Source organism: Myiozetetes cayanensis, unplaced genomic scaffold, assembly GCF_022539395.1.
Source record: "Myiozetetes cayanensis isolate MyiCay16 unplaced genomic scaffold, myiCay2020 scf23, whole genome shotgun sequence".
NCBI classification, from domain to species: domain Eukaryota; kingdom Metazoa; phylum Chordata; class Aves; order Passeriformes; family Tyrannidae; genus Myiozetetes; species Myiozetetes cayanensis.
In genome coordinates, this window is record NW_026087445.1 from 4,403,699 (window position 1) to 4,430,534 (window position 26,836).

The 26,836-nt window shown below is 39.3% G+C and overlaps 1 protein-coding gene across 1 annotated transcript in view; it reads right to left on the bottom strand.

Moving 5' to 3' along the window:
- Positions 1-26,836, bottom strand: part of CDK5RAP2 (CDK5 regulatory subunit associated protein 2) — a 71,198-nt gene that overhangs the window by 30,847 nt on the left and 13,515 nt on the right. The window contains exons 12-21 of the mRNA XM_050319750.1: positions 24,863-25,081; positions 19,110-19,280; positions 18,192-18,365; positions 13,410-13,507; positions 10,414-10,544; positions 8,699-8,814; positions 7,108-7,236; positions 2,992-3,087; positions 2,265-2,312; positions 1,460-1,647 (exon numbers count right to left, since the gene is read on the bottom strand). Coding sequence (XP_050175707.1) covers positions 1,460-1,647; positions 2,265-2,312; positions 2,992-3,087; positions 7,108-7,236; positions 8,699-8,814; positions 10,414-10,544; positions 13,410-13,507; positions 18,192-18,365; positions 19,110-19,280; positions 24,863-25,081 — 1,370 coding nt within the window. The remainder of the gene's footprint in view (positions 1-1,459; positions 1,648-2,264; positions 2,313-2,991; positions 3,088-7,107; positions 7,237-8,698; positions 8,815-10,413; positions 10,545-13,409; positions 13,508-18,191; positions 18,366-19,109; positions 19,281-24,862; positions 25,082-26,836) is intronic.

The window sequence follows — 26,836 nt, forward strand, 5'->3', positions numbered from 1 at the left end:
GGTAGAAGCTAACTAGGTTTTTTATGGCTTTGTCTGGCATCTGATCTCATCAGTGAGAATTCAGTTATGCAAAGTACAGGCTCATCACCCATCAGTCTGGTCATTTATACTGGAACACAGGAAAAATTACACGCTAGGGTGGTAAAGATGATGGTGCTGGAATCACTCATTAGCAGGCTTTTAAGTAAAGTTAACAAATAAACAATGTTTTCTGCTCATCTTCTAAGGGAGTAGTATCTCCTCATTCACCACTAACTACTGCTTTGACAAGTAAAACCATTTGTGCCTGTTGGGAGAGTTTTAAATAGTAATGTAAAAATAGAGAATTGCTGGAGTAAAGCCAAGTGCAGGATGGTGAACACAGAAACCAGGATTTGACTTGTGGAGCTCCATGTGATATTCTGCTCCCAGCACTGCTCAGCACAGTTTACAGGGAAGGTCATTCCCATCACCCTCCAGGAACCACTATGGCCAGGGAAGGAACAGCACTGAAAGGCACTGGAAAAGACACATAATCCTGGACACAGTGATTACAGTGGAGAGAACTGGGAAAGGAAAATGAGAATGACCTCTACCAAGGCTCTAATTCAGTTCTCAACCAGGAGATTAAGTGGTGTAAGCATGAAATTGGGGAAACTAGCCAGGGAGTGTGGTTTTCCTATACAGCCATTTCTTGCTTGGTATCAGCCAGTTCCTCTGGAAGTGAGCATTTTAGCTGGGAATTGATCAAATCATAGTGTAACACACATACACACAGTTGAAAAACACTGGTTACACCAGGGCTTGTACAGATTTGGGTACACAAGTATCTTCTTCTGCATTGAAAGTGGCCCAAATACTTACAAAATGGTTCATCTCAGCACAGTCCTACAAGTGGTTGTATTGGAGTAACCCCCTGTTGAACTGCAGGACACGGGCCCCAAAACTCCCTGAACCACTGACAGAGAACAAACCTCTGCCCAGGCAGTTCAGGTGAAATACATAGAGTAACATCCATTCAAAAATTATCCCTGTAAAAATCATTGAAACTCCAATTCCTCCACCCTCAGATCCCCATGTATATAATTTTTACAGCAGTAAAGTGTTGTCCCCTCCACCACACCACCTGTGCTCTGAGTTATTTTGGGTTTTTTAAAGAAAAATACCACCTATTATGAACTGAGCCCTTTAACTCTGCTAGACCCCATCCTAGAAACAATCAGTCCCTGCAGCAAAGCTCCATGTATCAGTAACTTTGGAGAGTTTCTTTCTTGCAATGGGTTTTTCTTAAGGATTTCTACTGATAGTGTGTTTCCTAATTACTTAATTGCATGATAGACTAAAATGGCTCTGAAGGTGTCTTGCCAATCTCTCAGGTAAATTAGACAGTGCCATTATCTAAATTCACTTTAGCAAAATTACTTTATTCTCTTCTCAAATAGAAATACTGTCAAAAGCACTGCATATCCCTCATACTTACGTAGATTCCAGCACAGATGTTCTATTTTCTCTTAAAAGAGATGTGAGCAAGTTCTCTTCTGTTTCATGTTCACTCATTTCCATTCTGCCCAAGTGTTTGTCAGCTGGATCATGCTCAAATTGAGGCTTAATTGGACTCCTATAATGTCTGTCTTTGCAGAAACTCTCTGAATAGCCTGATGGAGTTATCTGTTAAAAAATTGCAAACATTGTCTTATTACACAGGTATGTAATGTTCTATTAAATTCAGGGCTGTAATCTTTTTTGTAATCAGGTTTTGTAATTCCTGATGCTCTTTATCTGCATTAAGAAGCATCCACAGACATTTCGCTGACTATTTATTAATAGGAAAACCAATTAACATCTATTTCACATGATTAATTCATAGCGATCAGTTGTTTAGGAAGGAGTAAGAAGATTTCCCTGAAGGTCTTTATCTGTGAAGAGGTATGAAACTTCTGGAATGTTGCCTGCAAACTGCAGCTAACATTTTATTAGTTCAACTTGGAATCATGTGTATTTACAGGACAAATTCTGTCCTGGGATCTCCAGATGCAAGTGATGGCTGGGACAGGACACAACATCAAGTATTTACAAGCTGCCAACTTCTTGCAGGAAACACTGTAGACGTGTCCTAGGAAATTCCTACCTGGGATCTCTGCAGTCATTCAGCCCCCATTAAAACAATCAAAGTCAGTATCAATCACATGAGAATTCAGACTGAGCCCATGTGGGCACAATTTCCATCAGCAGAGAGAGATGAGGACGTTAAAGAGCCAAGAGAATCGTATCAATACATCACTAACCTGTTTATCCACCTCACAAGGAAAATCCAAAGATACTTGAAGGCACACCTGGTAAACAAACACAGAAATTACAAATTGCATCATTATTCTTCAACATTACCATAAAAAATGCCCCATTTTGTGTCATATTTTAGCATGTTACAATTTTTAAACCTGAAAGGTTCAATTTTAACTGCACTCAACGATCCTCTAAGGGCACCTGCAACCTGAATTATTTTATGATTCCATGATGTTTTATATTAGAATAAGAGGACAGCAGACACCTGTGTGTATGAAAATGCAGTCTACAAGTTACCAAGACATCAAGTACTTCAAACCTGAAGAAAGATCTACAGAATTTTTTCCCTCAGTCACAGCAGCAAGTGAATCTCACACAATTTGTACTACAGGCCTGGGTGCAATGGAGGCAGAAGATCAGTGTGAGTGTATGTAAAGAAACATGATTTGAAGGGACTCTCTGTCATCCCCATTCAGGATGACTATAAATACTCCAACAAGAGAACACAAGGTCCACAATGAAACCTATTTTGACTGTAAAGCCAGCAGAAAAATACAGGAAAAAGCTTCCACAAACCGTTAAGGATAACAATCAGCTGAAAGCAAAATCAGATACCAAGAAATGCATGTTTTGGTTGCAAAAGACTTTGTGTTCTAAGAAAATAAGAGATTTTAAAGGCATGCAGAGAAGAGGGCACTGTAACCCAAGGTACTCTCAGCAGAGTCCTACCTGACTGACTCTCTCACAAAACTGACTGTTCTGCATCTTCTTGTCATTGTCACCATCTTCAGTCTGCATCACAGGCTCCTCTGTTGTTTCAAGACACTACACAAAGTATGGAATGATGTGAAAATGTAGCACAAAAAAAAAATACTGTGATATGAAACATGCATAAATAAGTCAGTGACATGTCTTAAAAGAAAAACAAAAAAAGCCTGTAATACAAAGTAACAAACACTGAATTAGATTTCTTCAACAAGATCAAAGAAAATTAGTATAAAGCCCAGGAATGACTCATATCAAATACAGTGAGACTTCATCTTATACATTCCTTTATTTTTATTTAACCCTTTCCCCTCAGATTTTATAAAATATATAAAACCAGTCAAGCCCTTGTGGCAAAGGAGCTCCATCTCCTCAGTCGTATTCTCATTGTGCCTATTTTATTTTCCAATTTCTAGAATTTATATTCATTTGCTACACAGTTCAGGCTCTTCTCCAGCATCCAAGAAATAGATGCTTTTAAAAGTAAGCACATGTGGCTCTCTGCACTCTAAAAGATTTACTGCACCACTAAGGTTACAAACTGCTGGGTCTTGCCTAAATTCGCCCATTTGTAGCAAGCGGTGCCAAATCATCTTTTACTCCCTGTTTTCCAGAGAAGCCAACCCATGTCTCATCACTGATACTGCCTGAGCAAAGAGGAGGAGGAGGAGGAGAATCCCCCTGACATCAGCGTTACTGAGAGCAGGACCAGAATCCCTCTGGTTTGGTGGATGTTACGTCCCACACCAGGGGAGGAGATCCACACCCTGCTCCTCCTCCCTCAGCAGCAGTGACACCTCTGAGCTTCACTGACACACAGGTCACAGGGAATATTGGCACTCTGCTCCCAACTCACCAACTTAGTTGGAGCCTAGTTACAGAAAATTGAGATTACAGGTCCAGAGACTCAGGTGAGAGATTGGAGGGAAAGGAACTGGTGTCTCATGGTGCTCGGTGTGGCGTTTATAGCTTGGTGCTGAAACTTAAGAGAGAGACAAACCTGCTTCCCCAGGATCACAGGCTGGGAAGTCCTGGCTCATAAGTCAGTCCCATTGCAGGCAAAAAGGATTCTGTGAGCAGAGTTATTTCTGCTTCCTAAGAACATGGGGAATTGAAGGCATGTGTGGGGTTTGATTTTTTAATTGAGCATACACTGAATGTATGCATATATATATATATGAAATTAATGAGAAAAACCTTTTTAGCTCTCAACCTCTTGCAGTAGAAGCAACCCTAATGGTTTTAAGTATTAATTTTAAAAGGCAGAAACCGGATGGTGCAGTGTATTAATATATTTGCCTTTTACAATTAGAATTCTATATGGAAAACTTAACTTCCAAGTCATGTTTGGATTATTTTGGTATTTTCACTCAGATTTGCTTTTCTAGGACAACACAGAATAAAGACAATCTGAAAACTGGAGGAAGACACAGATGGGATTGTGGTATATAGCAAGGGCATGCATTATAAAAAAATCTTTTTGTTGTCATCATGGGATGCCAAAAGTCCAATAATGTTAGCTATTATAAAAAAACCCACAAAACTGTTTAGACTTAATCTTCTATGTGTAGATCAAGGACAAACCTTGCATTTGTATATTAAAGTTATCTGCACACGTAACTTATCCATCCAATGCAACCACCTTTTATAACTCAACATTTTTTAGTACCTGCTTGTCCAAGGCCCATATAAGTGAGGATTCTTAGAATGAAACTACTGTATAAGACCAACAGGTTATAAACACACTATTACAATGAATCACTGCAGGTTGAGCCTGGTCCTGCAGTCCTCCCTCTGAGAGGCTGAAGAGAAACTTTCTGTGCTCTGAGGAGTATAACCTAATGTGCAGGAAAATATTGAAAGAAAATAAGTGTCTTAAGGTCAGAAAAATAAACCTACCAAGAATAAGGTGCCTGTTTTAAAGTATTTCCTTGGAGACTGAAAACCTTGGGAATGTTTCTCCTAAATGAACCACTGATATGCTTGGTTTGCAAAGATCCCCCGAGCCCTGGAGGTTGAAATCACTGAGGCTGCTTCTCTCCAAGAAAGCAGATGTTCAGAGGGCAGTACAAAAACAACCTTTTCCTCTCCTCCTTCTCCCCTCCCAGCATGAACATGAAGCCAAGAAACAGAGGACTAGGGGCTGTCAGACCCTGCAGAGGCACCAACCTGCAGATTCATCTGATTTGAGCTCCAGCTTTGGGAAGGAAAGCAAAATGGGAACGTTTTAAGAACCTGAGAAAGATACATCTTCCTGTGTCTGTCCAAATTCCTCTTATAACACATGCTAGTGTCATCCCAGCACTACCTGCCAACAAATTTTAGCTCAAAACCCACACAAAAAATAGAACATAGGGTTTTTTGACAGTGGTTATTAATATACAAAACACACTGCTGTCACAATCCATAACCCGAAATCCAGGTTGCCATTTATTGCCAGGCCCAATAAAATGATAAATGGTATAAATGATAAATGATAAAAACTTTTAAACCAAAAACTTTTGACTAAAGATCCTTTCACTTTTTGAGCTCCAGAGTACTCCTGTCATTCTGGCACAGGTTAAAATCCACATTTAATTTTCTTATTTCCTTTACCAGAATTGTGAGGTTTATTTATATTTTACAAGCTTCACTCTTCGCCATTCTACATCTAATTTCGTGTAGGGAGCTTTCAGAGAGCGGCCCTGTGTGCACTTGTCATGTGGAGACGAGCAGGAGAGCACAGAGTCCTGCCATGATAATCCCAGCACAGGACCGGAATCCCTCTGGAATTAACTGCAGCATCCATGGGGGTGCAGCACCCTCTGCAGGATGATGAGGCAAATTGCTTAAAAATATTAATTAAGGAGAGTGCAGGAGCTCGGAAAAGGATCACCCACAAGCTCTGCACCCAGACCTGTTAGTGGCACATAAATTCATTATTTCAATATAACCACGGCACGCCTAAAATCTATTTCTCATTTAAAACATATTTCAATTAAAGGTAGGATGAGTAAGTCTTAAAACTGAAAAAGCAAGAATATTTAGTGACTTTTGATGATTGTTCCAGTGCATCCACAGCACACCCAGGAAAAGAAATGAGCCTTTTTCCTCAGTCCTGCAGAAAAATCATCAATACCACAGTCCCAGCTCTGGAATGAGCCTGTCCCTACACATAATTAATTCAAACTGTTCCTATCCTTGTTCTCTTAATTCAAAAATTCAAGGCACAAAATACCAGCACCATCATTATTCCTTCCACATTTTTTTTCCTTCCTGTCCAATATGTTCTGCAAACAACAACGGAACTGAAAGCAAAAAACCACAAAGGAACATAAAGACAAGCACTACCAGCCACACTTGCAGAAATATTTTCCAGCAAGCTGGAAGGGTCACTAGAATCTCTCAGAGCCTCCTCAATGTCCTTCACCACTCACACACAGTAACACACGTGGGGACCCAGCACTCAAAATGCTTCTCAGTGGAACCTCTTCTTTCCCACAGCTAAAAACAGCCTCAGCCTCAGGAAAAAGAAGGAAATGCCAGCAAGGATTATTTCCACAGTGCTGGGGGCATTTTCTTCATGTAATTCTCTGTTCTATAGGAAGAAACAGCCACACGTTTAGGTGACCTGCTATTCTCTCTTTTTTGGCTGCATTGGGTCCTTTTGTTTTGTAAATGCAGAGGAAATCTAAACTAAGCTCAGAGAATTAGACCCAGCACGAGAATGAGTCTGCAACAGCAAACAGATTTTCAGGAATAACTAAAATATTATATAAGAGACTGTTTGCTTCGTAAAATTAACTATTTCCTTCCCTTTCAATTGACAAAACAAATAGATCACAGACCCAATTAATATTTAAATGAGTATGTTGCTTCCTTAAAATCAACTTGACACATCACTGAACACTTGCATTGAGCTGATTCTCTGTTGTGCTAACATGTTAAAAGTTGTTTACATCATTAATTTAAAAAGTTGTTATAAGGAATTAGCAACTTCAGCCCTGAGGGCTTTACACTCCTTCTGAACTGATGTAAATGACTCCACAAGGTACATTAGATGAGAGAGTCAGACTCAGTACTTTAAACCACAAAACCTACCTCTCTGTGGTTTAATATTTTCAGTGCTTCCTTCCCTTGAGAATCCGTTGTACAACATCCAGACTGTCTTTCCTTAAGTTCTTGATTAATTGACTGCAGTTCCTTAACCATCAGGAGCAGATCAGACACCTAAATAATCAAAGGAAGAACAAGCAGAACTTTTAACATCCAAACTAGCAGGAAAACAAACGATGATACATAAATGTCCAGCTAAACCCAGACTGCAAAGTTGGAAAGGCTGGGTTTGTGTGCCTGCTCTTGAGGTAATCTACGTGTGGAAACATGGTTATGTATTTGTGAGTTAGCATTCAAGGAACCTTAATTTGTAAGACTGTAGTTTCCAGTCAGTTATTAGGTTCAGGTATTAAGTTTCACAACTCAGTGGCGAGAAGAAACCTGAGGGCACCTCACACCAACAGCTGATTTGAGAGGAAATATTTAATGCAAGAAAAAACAGCATTGCAGGGAAATAGCATCATCCAGAAACAACCTGTTCTTCTGTCTCCAAACCCATTTATAAATTACTCCCATTCTGAGCAGCTTCACAGACACAAAATCTGAAGGGACAGTCATGTTCAAATCTCTTGAACAGACATTACAGTCACAAACCCAATTAGTATATTGAGAGGGCAACATTTGGAGAAGAAGGTGAAGTCTTTTTATTAGACCAATTAATATACTTGGAAAAACAGGTCAGCTTTCAGGCACACAAACCCTTTTTCCAGTAAGAAATAATATACAAACATCTTCTGCTAATGAGTGTCCCTGAACCTACTGAAGGGAACATGCTCAGAGATAAAAGTGGTGTAACCCCAGAATGGCACTGGGACACAATCTGGGGCTTTTTTAGTGACACCTGTTCAAAATTCCTTGCTTTAGATTACCCACCTCCAGAGTGTGAGCACCTGCCTACAATTCAGCTGGCCCTGAGAAATATAAAGCTCCACTTATGTTCACTCCCAAACATTCAAAATAATTCCTTGCCATAAACTGGAGCATGGACCAGAGGTCACTGCACAGGGTAAGGAGTAAGAGAACAAGTTTCTAAACTCTGCTATTGATTTATTCTATGGGAGAGGTCTGCACATTTAATCCCTGTGAATTTCAGTTCTCCTTATGTAGAACGGAGACAACATTCATTTACCTCAGGGTTATTTTATAACATGCTCTATTTACCAAAAGGTTTGAAAGTCCTAGGATGGAATGTGCTGAGTAAAAGTATAAATTACAGACACCACCGTTCTTCATGTTTATAAAGGTGCATGAAATACACATTGTGGGATATTTAATGTCAAAACCTTCCTCTGGAGTTGATGTACATGATGTCTGAAACATGGAATTGAGTCAAAAAGTTGAGTCCAAGTGTCTCAGAGCATAAAACCTTGGCAGCAACTCCCCCCAGCTTTCAGCTGATTCTGAAGCCAGTGTGGTGTAACAAAGACTAAATAGTTCATAAAAGGTGGGTCAAAAAACCACAGAGATTTTTCCTTTCAGAACTGTATCTAAATAACATTTCTGTGAGAGACACAAAAACTATAAACAAAGCAGAATAAAGCCATTAGAAACAGTAAATAATAAAAAAGATCAATACCTTATTCTTAAGTTCTTCAAGAGACAGATGATCTATCTGTAGGCTTAAATGATCTTGTTCCCCTAAACAGATACTCATATAAGATGTTTGATCACCACAGAAAGATAGTGTTTCATCTGCCAAAATAACCAGGGACAGACATTATTTCAGAGACTCCATTTGCAGGAAAACACAGCACAAAATGCACAGACAGGACTTTTCGAATAAGAACCTTCCAGTAAGTCTGTGGGAGGCCAGTTAAAATGTTTCATTCCCAAAATAAGCTTTCTGTTTAATTGAAAAAATTTTGTCCTCATATTTCTTTGTGCTCCTGACACACAGACGTGCTGCATTTTCTGTGGCTGTATTTTCTGTGGTTATCAGCATGAGCTGTGAATGTAATTCTGAATTATAATTTGCATATTTAGCATTACAATTAGAAATAATTTTTAGGAAGGATAAGTTAGGCATGAATAGTTATTGTGTTTTAACTATATTTTTATGAACATGAACTCAAGGTCTGAAGGCAAAAGGCCAGGTTAGAGAAAGTTAATGAATTTATTTTGCTTCTGGGTCAAAAGAATGCAGTCACTGAATTATAAATAGTTACTTATTTATTTCCTCTATAACTGCAGGAATTATTTGTTATGTTTTAATAAGCACCTGCCTATTTACAATATAGATAACAGTTAATTCTACAAACGGATCTCATTAGATAGAGGGAAAGTATATCTAAAGTAGGACAAAGAAGAGACATCCAAATCCTACTCCCAGCTCTGACACTGACCCCATGGCTGCTGCAAGGACCCAAAACTCACAAATCATCCACTAATTTTTCAGTCTTCACTCCCAGCAGCCTCACCCTCAACAAAACTGCTCCTGAGAACCCAGGAGGATCCATGAGGCCCTTTGGCCCACCCTGGTTGTGGATCATCTGTGGGCTTTTGAGGCTGGAAACTCTGAAACAGCCAAAGTTTACCTTTTGTCACTTATCAGAGCTGTCAAGGGAGTGATGCTAAATTTGAAAATCCAAGTTGAAAGGGGAAAGTGAACAGGCTTTATTGTTATTTATATATCCCCTAAGGAATAAACCAGATACATCTTGTACATATGCAGTAAGCTATATTTAACAGTGCCCACTGACATTATTCTTTTCTGTATCTAAGAATATCCTAAAAACACCTCCCAAGACGTACAACAAAAAAGATTGAAGATAAAGTTATAGTTTAAAGCTCTACTATTTCTGAATCACTAAATAACAAAACCCCTGGCTACTTTTTCTTTCTCTAGAACTAATTCTTCTCTTAGGAGGAGGTTATCCATTGTCTGAGACAGAAGCTCTTTGGGAAATAATGACATCCCATGGTCAGAAAGTGATCCCATGGCCACAGATTGATTCCAAGGCAGGAATCTCAGACTTCTGTGAAAAACATAAATTCTAAGGGTACAAAACTTTAGGCAGCATGAAATGATCCCTGCTGCAGAATTGCCATGGAATTACCAACACTTGCTGCGTGGAAAGAGAGAAGCTGTCCCTCTGTAATTGCCCTGATGGCTCCAAGACGCTCTGTCACAAATCCCCCAAGTCATCCTCAGTGTAGAAAGCTAAAAAGAAATCTTTTCCCACCTTTTTTACTCTCAAATGTTTCTTCTCCATCACAGCAAACTGACTGTAAAAAACCCAGGGTGTTTTTTTTTGTGCAGGGAGAGGGTTGTGCTGCACAATGGATACAGACCTCGGCGGTTTTTCATGTCCTTAATCTGATCTTCTAAGATCTTCTGTAGGTTCCGGTTGCCTAAAACATCTTCTTCCAGTTGTTTTCTCAACATGAAAATGTTGTTCAGTTCCACTTGCAAGCTGTTTATGCTGGAAAGAAAAGGGGGGAAAAGAAATCTTTGAGATCCAATTCAAACTTCAGCATGTTTTGTCCACCTGGGCCTCCACTTCACGTTCCCCCTTGCTGGGTTTCACCAAAGTTACATCATTTTGATGCACGAGCACAAACAAATCCCTACACAGGAAGAGGAGACTAAATGTTTACATACACAGCCTTTCCCTGCTGTTTTGAGTCGTGCTGTTTCTAAGTCAGCTTCCACATGACAGAGTTGTTCCACCAGCCAACTCTGGGCAGTTCTTTTTAAGGAAAAATCAAAATTACTAACTTCTAGAAAGTATGCCAGAAGAATATCATTATTACATAATGCTGATGGCTTTGTGTACTCCATTATGTGGTGACCATGGAAACTTCACTCCCTTGCCACAGAGCTACACTATATAATCTAATGCTCCACTTAAGAAAAATATCAAAAAGTCCTGTTTAATTGAAAATATGACCCAGACATAACTGTTTTATTTCTTCATTTATCCACACAGTCTGTAAAAAAGACCTTTTGAGGTCTAAATTGTCTCAATTTTCACAATAGGGCATAAATGCCAAAACTTACAATTTATAAATTTGTCGAGGTGAATTAATTCTTTAAGCAGCTTTGCCAGGGAAGCTCTTCAGCATCAGCCCCTCAGGTCTCACATTGTCAGCACCTGGAGCTGTCCCTTTCTAAATCTTCCCCACACCCTTGAACTACATCAACAAGACACTTCTGATCAGTCCACAAAAAGACTTAAGTACTGAAAAAAACAACCTGAAATTGTCCTAAAATAAAATAAATAGGATTTCATAAAAAAATAAGTAACGCGGTGTTACTGAACTCATCGTGTTATTTATTTTCACATTTACTTCACTCAGTGTTTTAAAATAAATGAAGCTGCTGTAGAATTTCCAATCCACTGCACTAAACACCAGAGAATTCAGGAATCTTTAAAAAATTTAAATCCATCTTGCAGGAGGCTGTACAGGAACACAGAGCACATCATACTTGCATGAGAATAACAGCGTACTGTAGAAGCACATTAATTAAAAGGCTGCATGTATGAAAAGACTCTCAGTCTGTCTCCTGACAACTGTGCTGTTGTCAGGGTTTCCTGCACAAGACACTACTGCTTTAACCAATTCTGCCTCATACAAGAGCTTCTTTGAAGAGAGACCTCTCTTAAAAGCTCAGCAAAAAAATTAAGAATAAAAACAAATCAACACATTACTAGAAGCCAGGTAAGCACATTTTCTCCTTTTCATGAGTTAGAGGTTTTATAAGAAAAAGCATTGATTCCCCACTTGGAGAGACAGGGAATGTCTTGGTCTTGACATCCTGTACCTTATTTTGAAAAATAACCACCCAGGTTGCTTAAAATAAATAATGCCTAAAAGAAGATATGTCAGCAAGAAAACAGATGTTTGCCTAAAATCCATGTCACCACTGATGGCAATTAAATTCAGCTTCCTCATCTGTGTATCTGCAGGGCTTGTTTATCCATTTCCAAGAACTTTGGCTGTTCAAGTCTTCCTTGATGAGATTTATAGCACATCTCAGCCCCCAAAGCTACGAGGGGGAGAAATAAGAAGACCAGCCTCCAACTCCCAGCTTTGTGCATCGCCTGCAATCGCTGCGTGACGCTGCTCTGTGCATCCCAAAAAAGAAACCAGAACTAATGATCCTGATCCCCCAGAAGTTAACTGCAGAATTCCTAGGACCTTAATGATTACACTTACAGTTATAAGTTTCCTTATTTGAAAGGAAAAACTCGTTTCAGGGCCACGTTGCTTTGCTGTTACTGCACAGAGTGATGACAACCCCCTTACCCACGGAACGTGGCTCGGTGTCAGGCCACACTCCTCGTGTGAAACAAGAAATAATCCCCACAATCTGACTTCTGTCACTATTTTTAATTAACAAAATTCTAGTATCTGAAACAGCTCCTGAGCTGTGGCCAAGCAGAAGCTGGCACAAATGTGCTTAACTCACATACAGATCTCATCTACTCTAGTGCTACTCACTCCATGGTGTCCAAACTACAGTGGGCTATAAACCAACTGCAAAATACAAACACACATTCCCCCAGGGCTGGCAGGAAAAAGCCATTGCCTTCAGGCAGGAAGAGTCAGGAGCTGGCTCTCAAATGCTGACAATATCTAATTAAGGTGTTTGTAATTATAACAGCAATAGTAAATTTTTAATAAAACATTTAAATTTATTTTACCTCAAGGCTAAGAATTTTCTTTATCATAACGTCACCTCCTCAACTGCCAAGCAATAACAGGGTACAAAGTAGGCCACAGATTTCTCTCTAAAATGTTGTGTTCTTTGATTTTAAAAGGTTAAAAACCACTTGCTCCTGCCGTACTTCTCAATGCCTTACATTGACACTGCACTATGTAAACTTCAATTATTCTGTTTTGTTTAACCTTTTCCAAAGTCTTACAGGTTTATATCCTCATCAAAATTCTCAAAGTGTCACTTTTAAGATAAGCAATATCTGTATTTTAGAAGTAAACCATGGCAAATTGTCCAGCACCTAAAAGTTCACTGCAATTTGATTTTTTTCCCTTAAATTCCAACACACCACATGTGACTGCTGAAAATCCAGCTGCTTACTTTGGTACCTAAATGGAAATCTGGGTCATTTGAGGTTCCAATCCAAAACAGAAACATTTTCAGAAACATTTAAGCAATTTACATAATAGAGCCTCACTTACAAAAATATTTCCCTTTACAGAGACGACTACAGCGAGTTTACAAACAACTGGTAAAAAACAATCTCCAGTTTTTGCACATTTTTCTCTCAACTTCTGACTTTTGCCCTTTGAGTTTAATTATCCCCCAAACCAGAAGTACTCACCTATCTGATTCTTTGAAGGTCTTCACGAGGGTAGAATATATATTTTGTTCTTTCTTTAAAGCAAGAATCAGTTTCTCGTATTCAGCTTCTTTATTTTCCTAAGTTAAAACCAGAACATATTGAACTTGTAAGGTAATTTTTAGGTTTGTACTGTATCACTATTTACCTACCAGGAGTGAGTCACACATCTAGACAGTGATTCATCATTTTTCTCACAGTCTGAGAAGCTTCCCCCCACCCCAACCCAAAGCATCCTCACTCCCAAAGTTCCAAAAAACCAGGAACAACCCAGCAGGTAGCTATTCCAGAGGAGGGGAAGGGAGGGAAGGGAAAGCACACAAACACAAGCTCCAAGAACACATTTTAGAACAAGTCCTCTCTGTGTTCTGGATAAAACTGGCTTTTTTGGGGCGAGGAGTTCCTGCAAATTCTGTTCCATTTCAGAACAGCAACAAAAAAAAGGGTTGTGTTGAGCCACAACTAAAGGATGAGCATGTCAGACACTCTGGGAGTCAGCTTTCAGCACACTCAGCTGGGTCACCACAAGATGCTGCTTCCCTCATGCAAAGGACAGAAAATGGTTTACCTGCAGTTTTGCTCACAGAAAGGGTATTGTTATTATTTTAAGAATAGACCCAGACTCTTAGGGTACATTCTCAGTAAGGATCCACTAATTCCCCCAGACTTTTTTCACTGCAAAACAGCCACAGAGTCACTGTTCCAGCAGGAAGCAAAAAAATGCAGCTATTTAAAGGATTATTTGCTTGCACTTACTGCATAAAAGTACCTAAGACATCAGCCATCTCCAAAGAGAAAATAACTGAAATATCTGTAGCAAATTTAGATATAGTAATACCAGGCACAGATTCTGCCTCTGTTTAAGAATTGTTGCTTCTCTCAGTTTTCTTTTTTGACAGAAAACTGAAAGCAAGAACAAAAAAGGTGCCACAGCTAAGAGGGAATCTCAGCTAAGGGAACTCTTAAGAGATACTAAATCATTAGTGAACAGATCATTAGCAAGGAACAAACCTACACCCAGGAGTTTTAAGCAGCTGTTATGACTCCAACTGCAATTCCTAAGAAAGGAATTGCAGCAAAAAAAAAAAAAAAATCAGCTACAGCATAATCTTGTTAATTCACAATAACGATGCAAAGACTGTTAATTTGAAAAATTCAGTGTTCTGCAAAGCAAACAGCACAAAAGCAAGGACAACTGGTGTTTACTTTTAATTATTTACACTCATACTTCACTGTATGCTGGTAAACATGTTAAACAATATTTTGCAAGTGTAATCAAGTTTTGCTCAGATGACTCCTGTTCAGGTAACGTGCCTGGCAGGTCCTGCTGCAGCTTCCACCACCAAGGCTACAGAGTCTTTGAAGAACTGACCTTGCCTTTGGACACAGGCACCGTGTTCAGCTGCCACCTAAAGGCATCTGGATTCTAATAAATGTCTCCAGGTTCTAGTGCAATTTATACATTAAATACTACTCTGTGCTGAAGTGCAGAATACTGAGATTCATATCATATTTATTATCTAGATGAGCAGAGGAGGAGCTCACAGCAACAGCTTCTGCTGACTGAGTAACACAAAGGCAAACAGATGGAGGTGGGTGATCCAGAGGCCGTTAATAAAAAAAACTCATGCAAAAAAATGTTAAAAAGTACATCTTGCAGCCTGAATTAAGGAGCCTTATCAGTGTGCTGGACCCTCAGCCTTTCAAGAACAGCCACTAAAATGTAAAATACACAGGTTGCAATTTAACTCAGAAAAGTTTGGTCACAAATACTGACCAGTGACGCAGAAAGCAACAGGAAAAAATACATCTTTTGACTTAATTTATCATTTCACAGTCTGGTAAAAGTTCTAGTGAACTCTTCCATATGTCTGATACAAGCCTTGCAATTATTACTGAAGACATACAGAGTTATATCCTAATTAAAAGCTCCTCCTGAAGCAGTGGCAGAGCAGTGTCACTCTGCAGAGCTGAGGTGCACGGATCAGGTAACGGGGTCTGTAACTGCTGCATGAACAAAGCAGTGCTAAACACACAACCCTGCTCCAGTTCCCTGCTCCTTTTAGAAATTCACGTGTTAATTGAGTTCTACATTTGTACCAAAATCTCTGTAAGCTCGTGAAATCCTCCCAGCTCTTTCTCTGCCTAACAGGAGACAGGAGCTGCTCGTTAATTCCAAATGTCACAGACTATACACAAATTATTAAATTCTAAATTCAACCAGCTAGGTAAAGGTTAGCAAAATCATGAAGAAGCGTTCCTAATTTTTCAGAATCTTTCATGAATAATAAGGATGAGAAGGTAGAGCATGAACATCCTTTTTTTTTTTTTTTTTTTTTTTTTGTACATTATTACTGTCATTTCTAAATAACGTGTAGGAGTGAATTATTTCAATCAACTCCCCGACGGTACACAAAACATAAGGCAGCTCTGTAACTTAAATAGACTGTAATGCTGGGGGAGTTAATGAAACATTAAACCTCTTGACACATGGTGTGAGGGAAAATGTGTTAGAGGAGATAGCTGTAAGACATCCAGGACCATATTGCAGTGAAAGATTTATATTCCCATGAAAGGAGGCAATCTAATACATTAAAGTCTATATTTAAGTCTGAAATACTATTGCTAAGCAGCAGTGGTGGAAAACATAACTTATTTTCATTAAAGGTTTCTCAGATTGTAAGCAATGAGAGTAAAAGGTTTATACCTCCACAATAAATAACTTATTGGCAAAGTCACAAGAATATCCAGTTGCCTCACTGAATACTCTCTTGCTTCCAACAACCCTCAGGATCATTTCGAAATCTCTGAAGGTTAGAGGATGAATGACTGAGAGAAAGCCATAACCTACACCTCTTTATTGATCCATCAATCAATCAGTACCAAAATTTGGTAATTTCTTCTAACTTCTAAATTCTTTGGCCGTAAAACACATTTAATTCCGAGACTTCACAGACACCAGAGTCAGCAGTTGCCTGACTCCCCTATAATTATCAGTGCCCTCGTTCACTCTCTCTCTCTAGCCCATGACAGTGGCTCAGGAATCCAAATTCCAAAATTAGAAACTGTCATTTATCTCCCCCGCCCTGGCCAAGGCACCCAGCAGAGCTCTGGATGTCGGTTGCCTTGACATTTATCATTACATTACAACAGAGCACAAAGATATGATGAAAGAGAGAAAGTTCTGCATCTCTCAGATCAGTTTCTTCAACTTTAAAGATCAGTGAGGCTGGAAGAGCTGGGTTTCTGTTCCCTCTGGTGGGGAGGATCCAGCTGTGGGTTTGCTGAGAGTTGGTGCAGGAGGGCAAAGCCATCCAAGAGTCCCAGGCAGCCAATGAGAGCTGAGCTCTGGATAATCCCTGTCCAAAAACTGATGATTAATATGCCAAAGTGGGTTCTTGCAGGAGATATGTGACACTGGGGTTGAGCTGAGGGGACAATGGGCTGTGATTAGCTATTGTTCACAGCCCCTGAGTGAACCAGCAGCAGAGAATGGGCTGTGATTAGAAGGTGGGTCTGGGTGATTGCCATGCAGAGCTTCACCTACCACCCCTGCTTATACACCTGAACTGAAAGTGAGGTGTACAGAGGGGAGTTACTGTTTGATTTTCATTAATTCTGTATGATTTTCCATCACTTTTAGGTCCCTTTGTGACACAAGTTACGTGCAGGCACTGCAGTTTGTTTTACAGAGGTTGAATTTCTGCTCAACTTTTCCCAGACTCTGTTTCCTGCCCGTACATTCATACACACTGGATATACCCTCACTGGTACCTGGGCAAACAGGGCTGCAGCTCCGTGACTCTGAGCTTCTCCTGTAAGCCATGACTTGTGCTTGTCTCTACCATGTTTAATAACAGTGCCCATCACATTAATCATTTCACGATTCAGGACTTGACCCAAGATATTGCACTTATGTTTCCTTTGCCATTGGCTCACTTTATTTTGAACTCCCTTCAGAAAAATCTCATTAATGACTGATTTATTGTTAAAGAAATGAAAAAGCTTTCTCCACCATTATAATGTACTAGTCTAATTCTTTTTACCTTGCCTGATGCTTTTAGAAATCTTAATGTACCAGGCTACAAACAACACAAGAAAGACAAGAAATGTAACCTCAAAAGCAGCTTATTTGTTCAATAATCTGCACATAATAATGCACTGATGGAGTTAGCAAGTGATTCAAACATTTAACAGTACCTGATTTTTTTTTGCTTGTACAGAAGTGGGGGGTAAAGGAACTAACCCTACATTTTAAGACTTTGAATTTTGAGCTCTGATTTCAGTTACTAACAAGTTTATTCATTTTATGGCATTAAAAAAAATGGGCATATAAATACATATATATATTATTGTACTATTGCCTTTCTTCCTTGCTTTAAAGCATTTTCTTCTTGCCCTAGACATATTTTCACTGCCTGCTGTATTTTTCCTCACACTCCATTTATCTCCTGTGGTCACTGGCTCTGTGCAATTTTCCCCCCTTATCTATCAGAAGTACACAAACCTTCCTCTGTAGCTCTCTTCAGAAACACAGATATCTTCTCACTCAGGGAAATATATCTGCCCTAACCACCAAAAAACTCTGCCTCTCTATGTGCTGTCTAAGAGTACAGAGCTTAGTGATGCCACATGAGCTCATCAGAGTACAGTATTGGTGAATCACAACACACCTGAGTCCACAGCTTGGAAGTCAAAGTCAAAATTCCCTTCAATCTGAAGTCAAGCTATTTATCTGCAGATGATCAGTTATGAAAAACTCACCTCCAACTCTCTGGCTATCTTGATAATTGACTGTTGAGACTGTGCAGCACATTTTTCCTTTACTAGGCCCTCATTTTTCAGCTCAAGTTCTTCATTAGCTCTTAGAAGGTTCTTGTACTTATTCAGGAGCTCCTGCAATTCTGCATCCTTTTCTTTAACTGTTGCATCAAGTTTCTAACAAAAGAAAGCCATGAGACAGTTTTACAAAATTTACTCCAGTTTTAAATGGCAAAACAAACAAAATTTGGGAGAATATCCAAGGATGACCTGGCACATGTTATTTACACACCTTGCAAAAAGGGCAAAATTTAAGACAGTAGAAGCAAAGAAAGACACACAGAAGCTTTGACCAGTTATTCAGTCTTTTAAGTATTAATAAATAAGTCAAGGCATCCACCTTGGTTCCAAGTGCAGAGCAACCTTAAGTTTTTGTATTACAGGCTGAGCACCATCAGTACTTTTCAGGGTTATACCTCCAGCTGTAAAAAACTGAGCAGAGTCCATTACCATTCACACAGGAACCTTCTCACATAGGTCATTTGGGCTCCAAAAGGGAAGATAAAATATTTCAGTATCTGTACCTATTTTTCAGCTTCCAGTTTCTGCACAATAAACTGAAAATCACAGGCACTTCAGAGCTTTTAAGGTATCTTAGCACAGCAGTGAAAATTCTACATAAGCATTAGCAAAGCTTCCTTCCCCCTCCGTCCACATGCTTCAAAAAACCCTAAGAAATCCTGTTGAATGCCACACACTCCATAATTATATGCCTGTTCTGCAAATAAAGCATTATAAAAAGTGAAGGATTATCAGCAAAATCAACAGTAACTCCAAATACAAACGTGATTTTTTAATAATTCCCCACACAAAATCAAATGATAACTTTTACATTTTTCATTTCAAAGTGAGTCTACCTACCTCAAGCAGCAGATCCTTGTGATTGACACTGTCTGTCAGCCGCTTGATAACAAGCTCTTGGCTCTGCAGCTTCTGATTGCTTTCACTCAAAAGAATATTGTAATGGTGTTCAACTGCCTTTTCTTTCTCAGTCATTTCACCATGTAATTTCTCTAGTTGATTTCTAAGGTCCTACAAAAAAAAAAAAAAAGAAACTGAATATGCAGCAAATCAACTTTAAAAAATGTTTAAGGCTAACAACCCACATTATTATTTTATCTTTCCATTGCTTTAAATTACCCATATCACTGGTTAGCCTGGAAAACATACTGAAGCCACTTTCCTTTCTGTTGGCATCAATGAACACAATTAAAGGAAGGAAACTTTTAGATGAGATGTCAGTATTCTCTTCTAAAAATCAAGGTGGTGGTTGCTGTTTAAATGCTTTTCATACCAAATGTCTGGACTGCAAGGCTGTGGGGAATATTAGCACGTAGATGTTGTCGCTGTCAGAATGAAAATTCACTCCCGAGTCAATTCCCTCCCTTGTTAGAAATAGGAGAAAATTGGTTACGGGTGATTCAGTTTGTCATTTGCTCCTTTTTCTCATCACACCATGAAAATTGTTGCACTAACATTGCATTACTGGTTACGTTTGCATCAAACGAAAGGTCACAAATGTTAAAACTTTTCTGTTTTGACAAGAGCACAAACTTGAAGTGAGCAGTCGGGTCAGTCTCGTGATCAGAAGGGGTGAGCAGACCTTGATCTTGATTGTGGTTCTGTTAATTGCTTTCTGCAGCTTCAGGATTAGCTGCATTATCTCCACATCTTAGCTCCCCATCAGAAACGTGTGCTTCTTGTTCATTCTGCTTCTAAACCATAGAAACAGCGTCTCTCAACAGCCTGATGCAGTAGTAGGAAGTCCAAAGGACTCAGAGATCTGTAGGACCAAACTGGAATGGTGCAATGCAAAGAGCAGCATCTCCTGGGTTGCAGATTACACCACAATCCCAGCTCCTTCCTCTGCATCCCCACAGATCCTGTCCCACTCCACCTGAAAACAGAGCTCTCTGTGGGGTTTCAAAGCCTGACCACCTGATAAAGCCTCGAGTTCCAAGCAACAACATCAAACAATTCCTATTCTTCACATTTTGCTACAAACCAGGAAAAGCCCTAAATCTATGTAAATATATGAGATTATTAGCATGGTCAGCCCCAGTTACCGAGTGGAAAATATCAAGAGCAAAAAGCAATAGAAAAATCCATAGTGTGGCCTCTCTCCCACTCTTTGTGTCACTTCCAATTTTTTCCTGATTTGTTGGACGTTTCACAACACTCAAAGGAAGTAGAGGTTGCACAGACATGAGCTTCACTTTATAAACTGTTCCTCTGCATCTACTGCACAGATTGTGTGGAAAAAGAAAAGTAGAAACTTGTAACAAAGGAGCTGTTGCCTAAAATTAAACAATTAAAACTTACAGAAGACTTTATACTATCTGAACTTCTCTTTAGACCCAAAGAACCAGGTAACACAGACTACATCTCAAAATAAATGTTTTCTATTTATTCCCCAAAAGGGCCCATTTGTGTAGCATAAGTTCTTGAAATAGTTTGCACATATGGTAGTCACCTATAAACCTTACATTTACCTCCACCAGGATTTAAAATTTAATAGTTGCTTCTTATTCTAAGTTCAAAGAAATAGCACTAGTGACACTTTAACTGCAATCTCTTTACAAACTGTTTTATGTCCTTTTCTTGACTTAATTACCTCACTTAATGCAGGTTCACATCAAATCCTTAACATCATTTTATTACCACAGTGTTTTAGTTCTGTTTATTTTGCACAGTAAATGCAAATTGTCATTTACAATGCCTTTTGGTTTACTTGCTTCATTTTAGCTTCATCACCAGGATTGAGGTAAGAAACTCCTAACAGTTCCCAAACCCCCCCTCAAATGTTATTCAAAGAATGATTAAACAGAGACTTTCAGTTCTGCAAACTAATAAAGTGGGTTTTTTCAGGACCAAAAGAACTACTTGCCTGACTAAGACAACTGAAGAATTGCATAATCAGGTCCAAATTTTGTCTGTACACACAAACTCTCAAAAATGTTCCTATTTTTTCCTAACTACCTATAAATACAAACCGCAGTGGGAAGTAGTGCAAAGTCTGATAACTGCAAAAGCTTCTGGTTTCAAGTTATGAAGCTCTTCAAGTGGGTCAAATTACGTCTGAATTTCCATTCCCAGCATGGGAATTGGAAGCAAAGGATCAACAGCAGTGTTATCACTTTCCCTGCACTGCGAAGTTCACTCCTTGGGGTTTTTTTTTAAATGTTGATTTTATGCTATTACATCACTGAGAGGCTTTAAGTGAATCAACTACCTGTAACTAAACTCCAAAGGAACTTCTTTGATCTGTCCTGTAACTTCAGGTGACCAACACCCTGAGTATTCTTCTCTATATAAAAACCATAGGCAGCTTTAGGAAGGTGACACATGCAGAGATAGAAGAGATGCTGCTGCAACATCAGTACTCCCCCCCTGTTATCTCATCTCAGTCCTCTTGGTGTACAACACTTGTCAGGTGCAGAAACCAGGTTTTAAAGCAGCAAAAGTATGTCATGTCCAGGTTTATGGAAAGAGCTGGACTGACAAGTGATACAATTGTGGAAAAAGCAAAACAGCCTGTGAGAGATTTGCAATGTACAGGTAACTTTGCCTCAACTATTTCTGCCCCCGGAGTTCCCTAAATCCTTCCCAAAACAAGCTAGAGGTGAGACTGAAAATAATCTCCTTTGCATGATCTGGAATTCTGTAACACACCAAACTATCCATCACTATAGCAGGTTGTCTGAACTCATTGACCACTCAGATTGTCTGGGAGAAAATCTATTGGTTTCTGTACATTGGGTTGCAAGGATAATATAGTACCTACGGCTCTCGGAGCACAAACTTTGCAATTCCCCCTGCCAGCCTTTTTCCCCAGAGACTTTCCTATGATTAATGATAGCTGAACTAAGAAAAATGAATGTGGAACACTATAATGTAGAAGACTGGAGCAGATGCCTCCCCCTCCTTGTCAGATGAAATCCAGTTTGGTGAATAATTAAGTCGCGAAGCTCCAAAACTTCCCTCTCAGGCGAAACTACAGGTAGGAAGGCTAAATAATAAATTCTGCCTAATGAGTTATTCTGCATTTCCCCAACCAACTGATCAAATATGAATATCTAGTAAATACACTCTAATTGTCTACATTTAGGTCTGGAGAGAGAATGGATACGTGAGGTGTTTAATCATGTAAATTTGAACAAACTCCTCGATGAAGGAGGACTGAATCCCTGTTAGAGGCACAGGAACATGGTAGGCACAAGCAACATAAAGGAGGAGTTGATGTTTGTTCCTCATCAATAGTATATAAGAATACAGCTCCAACTTTCTTGTTTCAAAGAGCTTGAAGTGATACTTTTAACAGCATCTCAGCAGTGATGCTTTAAGTGCTGCTTAACAGCAGCTTCTGAAAAGTACAGAAGAGAGAGCTTTTAAAATCTCTTTCAGAGACCTTTAAAGTTGCCCACCCTGAGGCAGGAACGTGGTTCAAGGACATCTAAGCCCCTTATTCCAGAAGAGTTCTAATACTGGACAGAATCTGTCATTTGGATGATCAGCCCACGTGTAAGTCTTTAATGATTTAGTTTCACCCACTTCCCTTCCAGGACAGTAATGCCCAATTCCTATCCAGGCCAACTCAGTTTAAAACAGGGAAAAGGATGTTTTCTGGACCTCAGTTTTCTTTTTTAGGGTTTGTTACTTGTGGTGTTTTTTGGGTTTTGTTGGTTTGGTGTTTGTTTGTTTGTTTTTAATGGTTATATGCAAAAATTTGCATTATCCCAATTACAATACATGGAAAGTCATTGAAAATTTCCCTGTGAGTGAGTGAAGAGCCAGGACAGCAGTTCATTACAAATGCTGAGGGCATTTTCTACAGGTTATACACGTTCTTACTGGTTTTATTCTAACAAAATAGAAACACTGATAAATAGGTATCTTGGAGCATAAATAGAACTGAATTTTTAAGGCTGTCTCATAAAAAGTTTGCATCACATCACTGAGGCAGTTTCCTGTTTGTCAAAGAGCAAACTCTCACAGCATATTTTTTTACTCCCACATATCTACTACTTAATGGGCTACACTTCACAGGCAATGTGGTTATACCCCAATGTACTCACAGCTCTGAAATTGAAGCAGCTGTTCTGCAAGGGCTAGGAAATAGGTTAGGGATATAATTTTTATAAGACTGCTCATCTTTTGGCAGGAATGCTTTTCCCCAAGGAGCCAGTCATTTACACGAAAAACTTGGACATAATGGAGTCAAATAGGGCTTCTGTAATCCGAGCAACTTTGAATCCCCTGGCAACTCCTTACTCAGTCCTATTTTTCCTGTCTCTCCTATACAGTTTATATTCTAGCTCCCCTGAAAGATGAAAAAAAAAAATTCTGAATAGAGAAGACAGTTAAATATAAAATACTTCAAATCAATAAAATGCTCTTTGTGGCTGTTTTACTGACAGGAGTGATCTGTTCTCGCTCTCCTTAACCTCAACACCCTGAAGAAATTTCAAGGCACACCAAAGATAGAGACTTTGTGACGGCAGCCAAACCACAGTTGACAATCAAACAAAAATGCGTTAACTTGGGGGTGGGAGTGGGGGGGAGAAGAACTTAATTGGTTTGTAGGTAAAGAGACCCCTCTGCTGGTTTTAAGGGATAGTGCAGGAACTGCAATTTCCACGTCTCCCTGCTTTATTAAAGCCCTTATTTAATAACAGAACCAAAACATCCACTGAATAAGGACAGGCTCATTTAATCTTTTATGTAATTTAACATAGCAGGAGACTAATCCCTGACTGAGGAGGAGCAGACTCTGGATGCAGGAAGGATTCTGCTTGTTATGCAAATGCTGCCCTGATGGAAGCAACAGTGGGAAGAATTTAGCAAAACCCACATCACAAACCATACAGGTGAGAAGTATGTTTTATGTCAACCCCTCAGCACAGGGTGCATCCTTTTTTCAAAGGAAGAAAAGAAGAAACCTGATCATTCACCACTTTTTTGCATCAGCTCTGAGAGCTGAAAGCAGAAGTGCTTATCTGAACACCTCGAGCAAGGTAAAAACCCTCTGCAGAATATCAGGCAGCAAAATTAATGAGCAGCACATCATTTTTATGTTAAATTGTGATCAGTTAATCCTGTGCTTTGGGTCTTTTACAAGCAGAAGTTATTAAATATACAGCCTTTACAGTGACCCTGCTGGGAGAGCAGAAGGTAGGCTGAGGTTTGGCTTGAGGTCACAACAACTGGCTGTTTCCTCCTGGGCTGTGTTAGGGTGTAGAAGAAAGTTTAAGTAGTGTCATTTAAGATAATCTACAGACATGGAACAAGACAAATACAGCAGAAATACAAAACATACACTGTCATGTGTGTTCAGATCCTCCCACCAGAAAACTGAAACCAACAGTAAGCATTTACCACTTCTAAAGACCAATGTTTTTTCCTAGGACCTAACTATAAAAACTGTATCTATTTTAAAATATTCTTCTGTGTAGATTATGTGCCAGAGTTTTCCTCAGTCTTCTTGGCTGCATTCTTTCACACAGTGGCATTTAGGCAGTGTTAGGCATTTACCTTTCCAAAACTTATTTAAATTAAAAACCCAACTAAAGTGCTGAATTAAACGTTATGAAATAAAGCAAAAAAGTGATAATAACATTAATGGTTTTGTCACTTCTGCTCTTCTGTAGCTGCGCTTCATCCAGCTCCTTCTCCATTTTCTCTCTTTCCAGATTCAAATCACTCAGCTCCTGACCGGTCACTTTAATTATCCTTTGCAGTCTGCGATTCTCAGCATCCTTGGTGAGGTTTTCTGAACGAAGCTCTGCCAACAGGGTCTCCTTCTCCATCAGGAGAGCCTGGTAATCTGCAGCACCCTGAAACATAAAGCAGCATTCAGGCTCTAGAAGGTGTCTGCAGAGCCTGGAAGTCTTTATTCCCTTTGCATTCAAACCTGCTTCCCCACCTCTCTTCCCACTACTTCAGAATTGGGGTGCAAGAAAGCAGTGAAATGACAAAACAGGGAAAGTGTTACACTGGTAATTTTCCCTGCTAAAGTAACACAACTTTCCATGACATTCAGAGCAGGATAACCAAGTCTGAGATAACGAAGAATGAGATAAAGGTTGACGTGCAAAGGAGGTGCACACCAGGTCATAGTTGTATTATTGCTTCTCAAATCTTTAACTGCATAAAGCTCTACTTTTGGGGCAGTTTGAATCTGGCCTAGGGCAGGTGGTTACCAAGCCTTGCATAGAATCCTTAAGATTGGAAAAGACCTTTGAGATCATGGAGTCCAACCACCCACCCAGCACCACCACCGTGTTCACCACTAATTCAAGTCCTCGAGTGCCAGATCCACGTGTTTTCTGAACACCTCCAGGGATGGTGACTCCACCACTGCCCTGGGCATGAGGATATTTTTTTAATATAAAATAGCAAGTCTGATTTGTGTTCTTCCCCACCACACACTGTTACAAGTGGCTTTGAAGCTGACGGGAGTAGTGGGCTGTGGAGCACAATCTACTCACAGAGAACTGCCTTCAACTCAGGCTGGTAGCTAAGGAGCAGAGTACTGAGGAGAAGGGCTTGCTCTGTCACCCACCATGCAACATGGATTCTGTGGGCAGGAGGGGTTAGCCACACACTTTATAAGCTTTTAAAAAAATCAACAAGATCTTAAAAATGAAATAGATAAAATTAAGAGTCATATTTCAAAGCAAGTACGAAAAAGCAAACATGAGCTACAGAGTCACAAACAGGCCAAAATGACCTGAAAATGAAATATGATAAACTTTTCTCAATAGAACACAGTCAAAACATGGGCTTAAATGAAATAACAGGTTTTTGAAGAAATGGAGGTGCTCTGAGAGAACTAAACATTGCTACTCCATTAGACTCTGGAATAACAGCCAAAGGCTGTAGTGTGGGCACCTCAGAGGCAGCTGAATCCACCTCTGCCATCCCTGCTGGGCTGAAACCAGGGGGATGAACAAACATCACAAGGGAAGATGCAGCACTAAGCAGTGCCAGTTTTATCAGACTTTAGATGAGTATGAAAACCTTACAAGAGACGTTTCATTGCCTACTTTAATATCAAATTCTTACTTTCTCCCATTTTACATTTTAAGACCTTTATAATGCAGAAATCATCATCATAAAGTCCCTTCTCCTCCACACACATGAAAGCATTACTAAATCACATTTTCACAAACAACATTCCACTATTTTATAAATAGTGGTTTCACATTTATTATATAAATAAATCCAAACAAGTGTCTCATGCCCAGTCTGCTAACAAGAAGCCTGCACTGCTACCATATTTTTGGAAGAGAAAACAAAACAGGTAAACAAAAACAAACAAACAAAAAAGCTCAAGATTGTCTCAGCTTCCCAACAATCTGTGTCTTTGTTTTTAACTTTTGTTTTCAATAATTTCTCCCTTAATATTTCTCAGTTTTTATTGAAGAAAAAAATATCAAGAAACTAGCTAACTGATCTCACATTTTAACATTCCATTTTCCCAACAATTTGATTTGGGAATTTTTTTCAAGGTAAAGAAAAAAAAAATCAAACATTTTAAACAATATTTTAAACTAATTTCCACTTCTCTGCCTTCAAAGACACAAAGC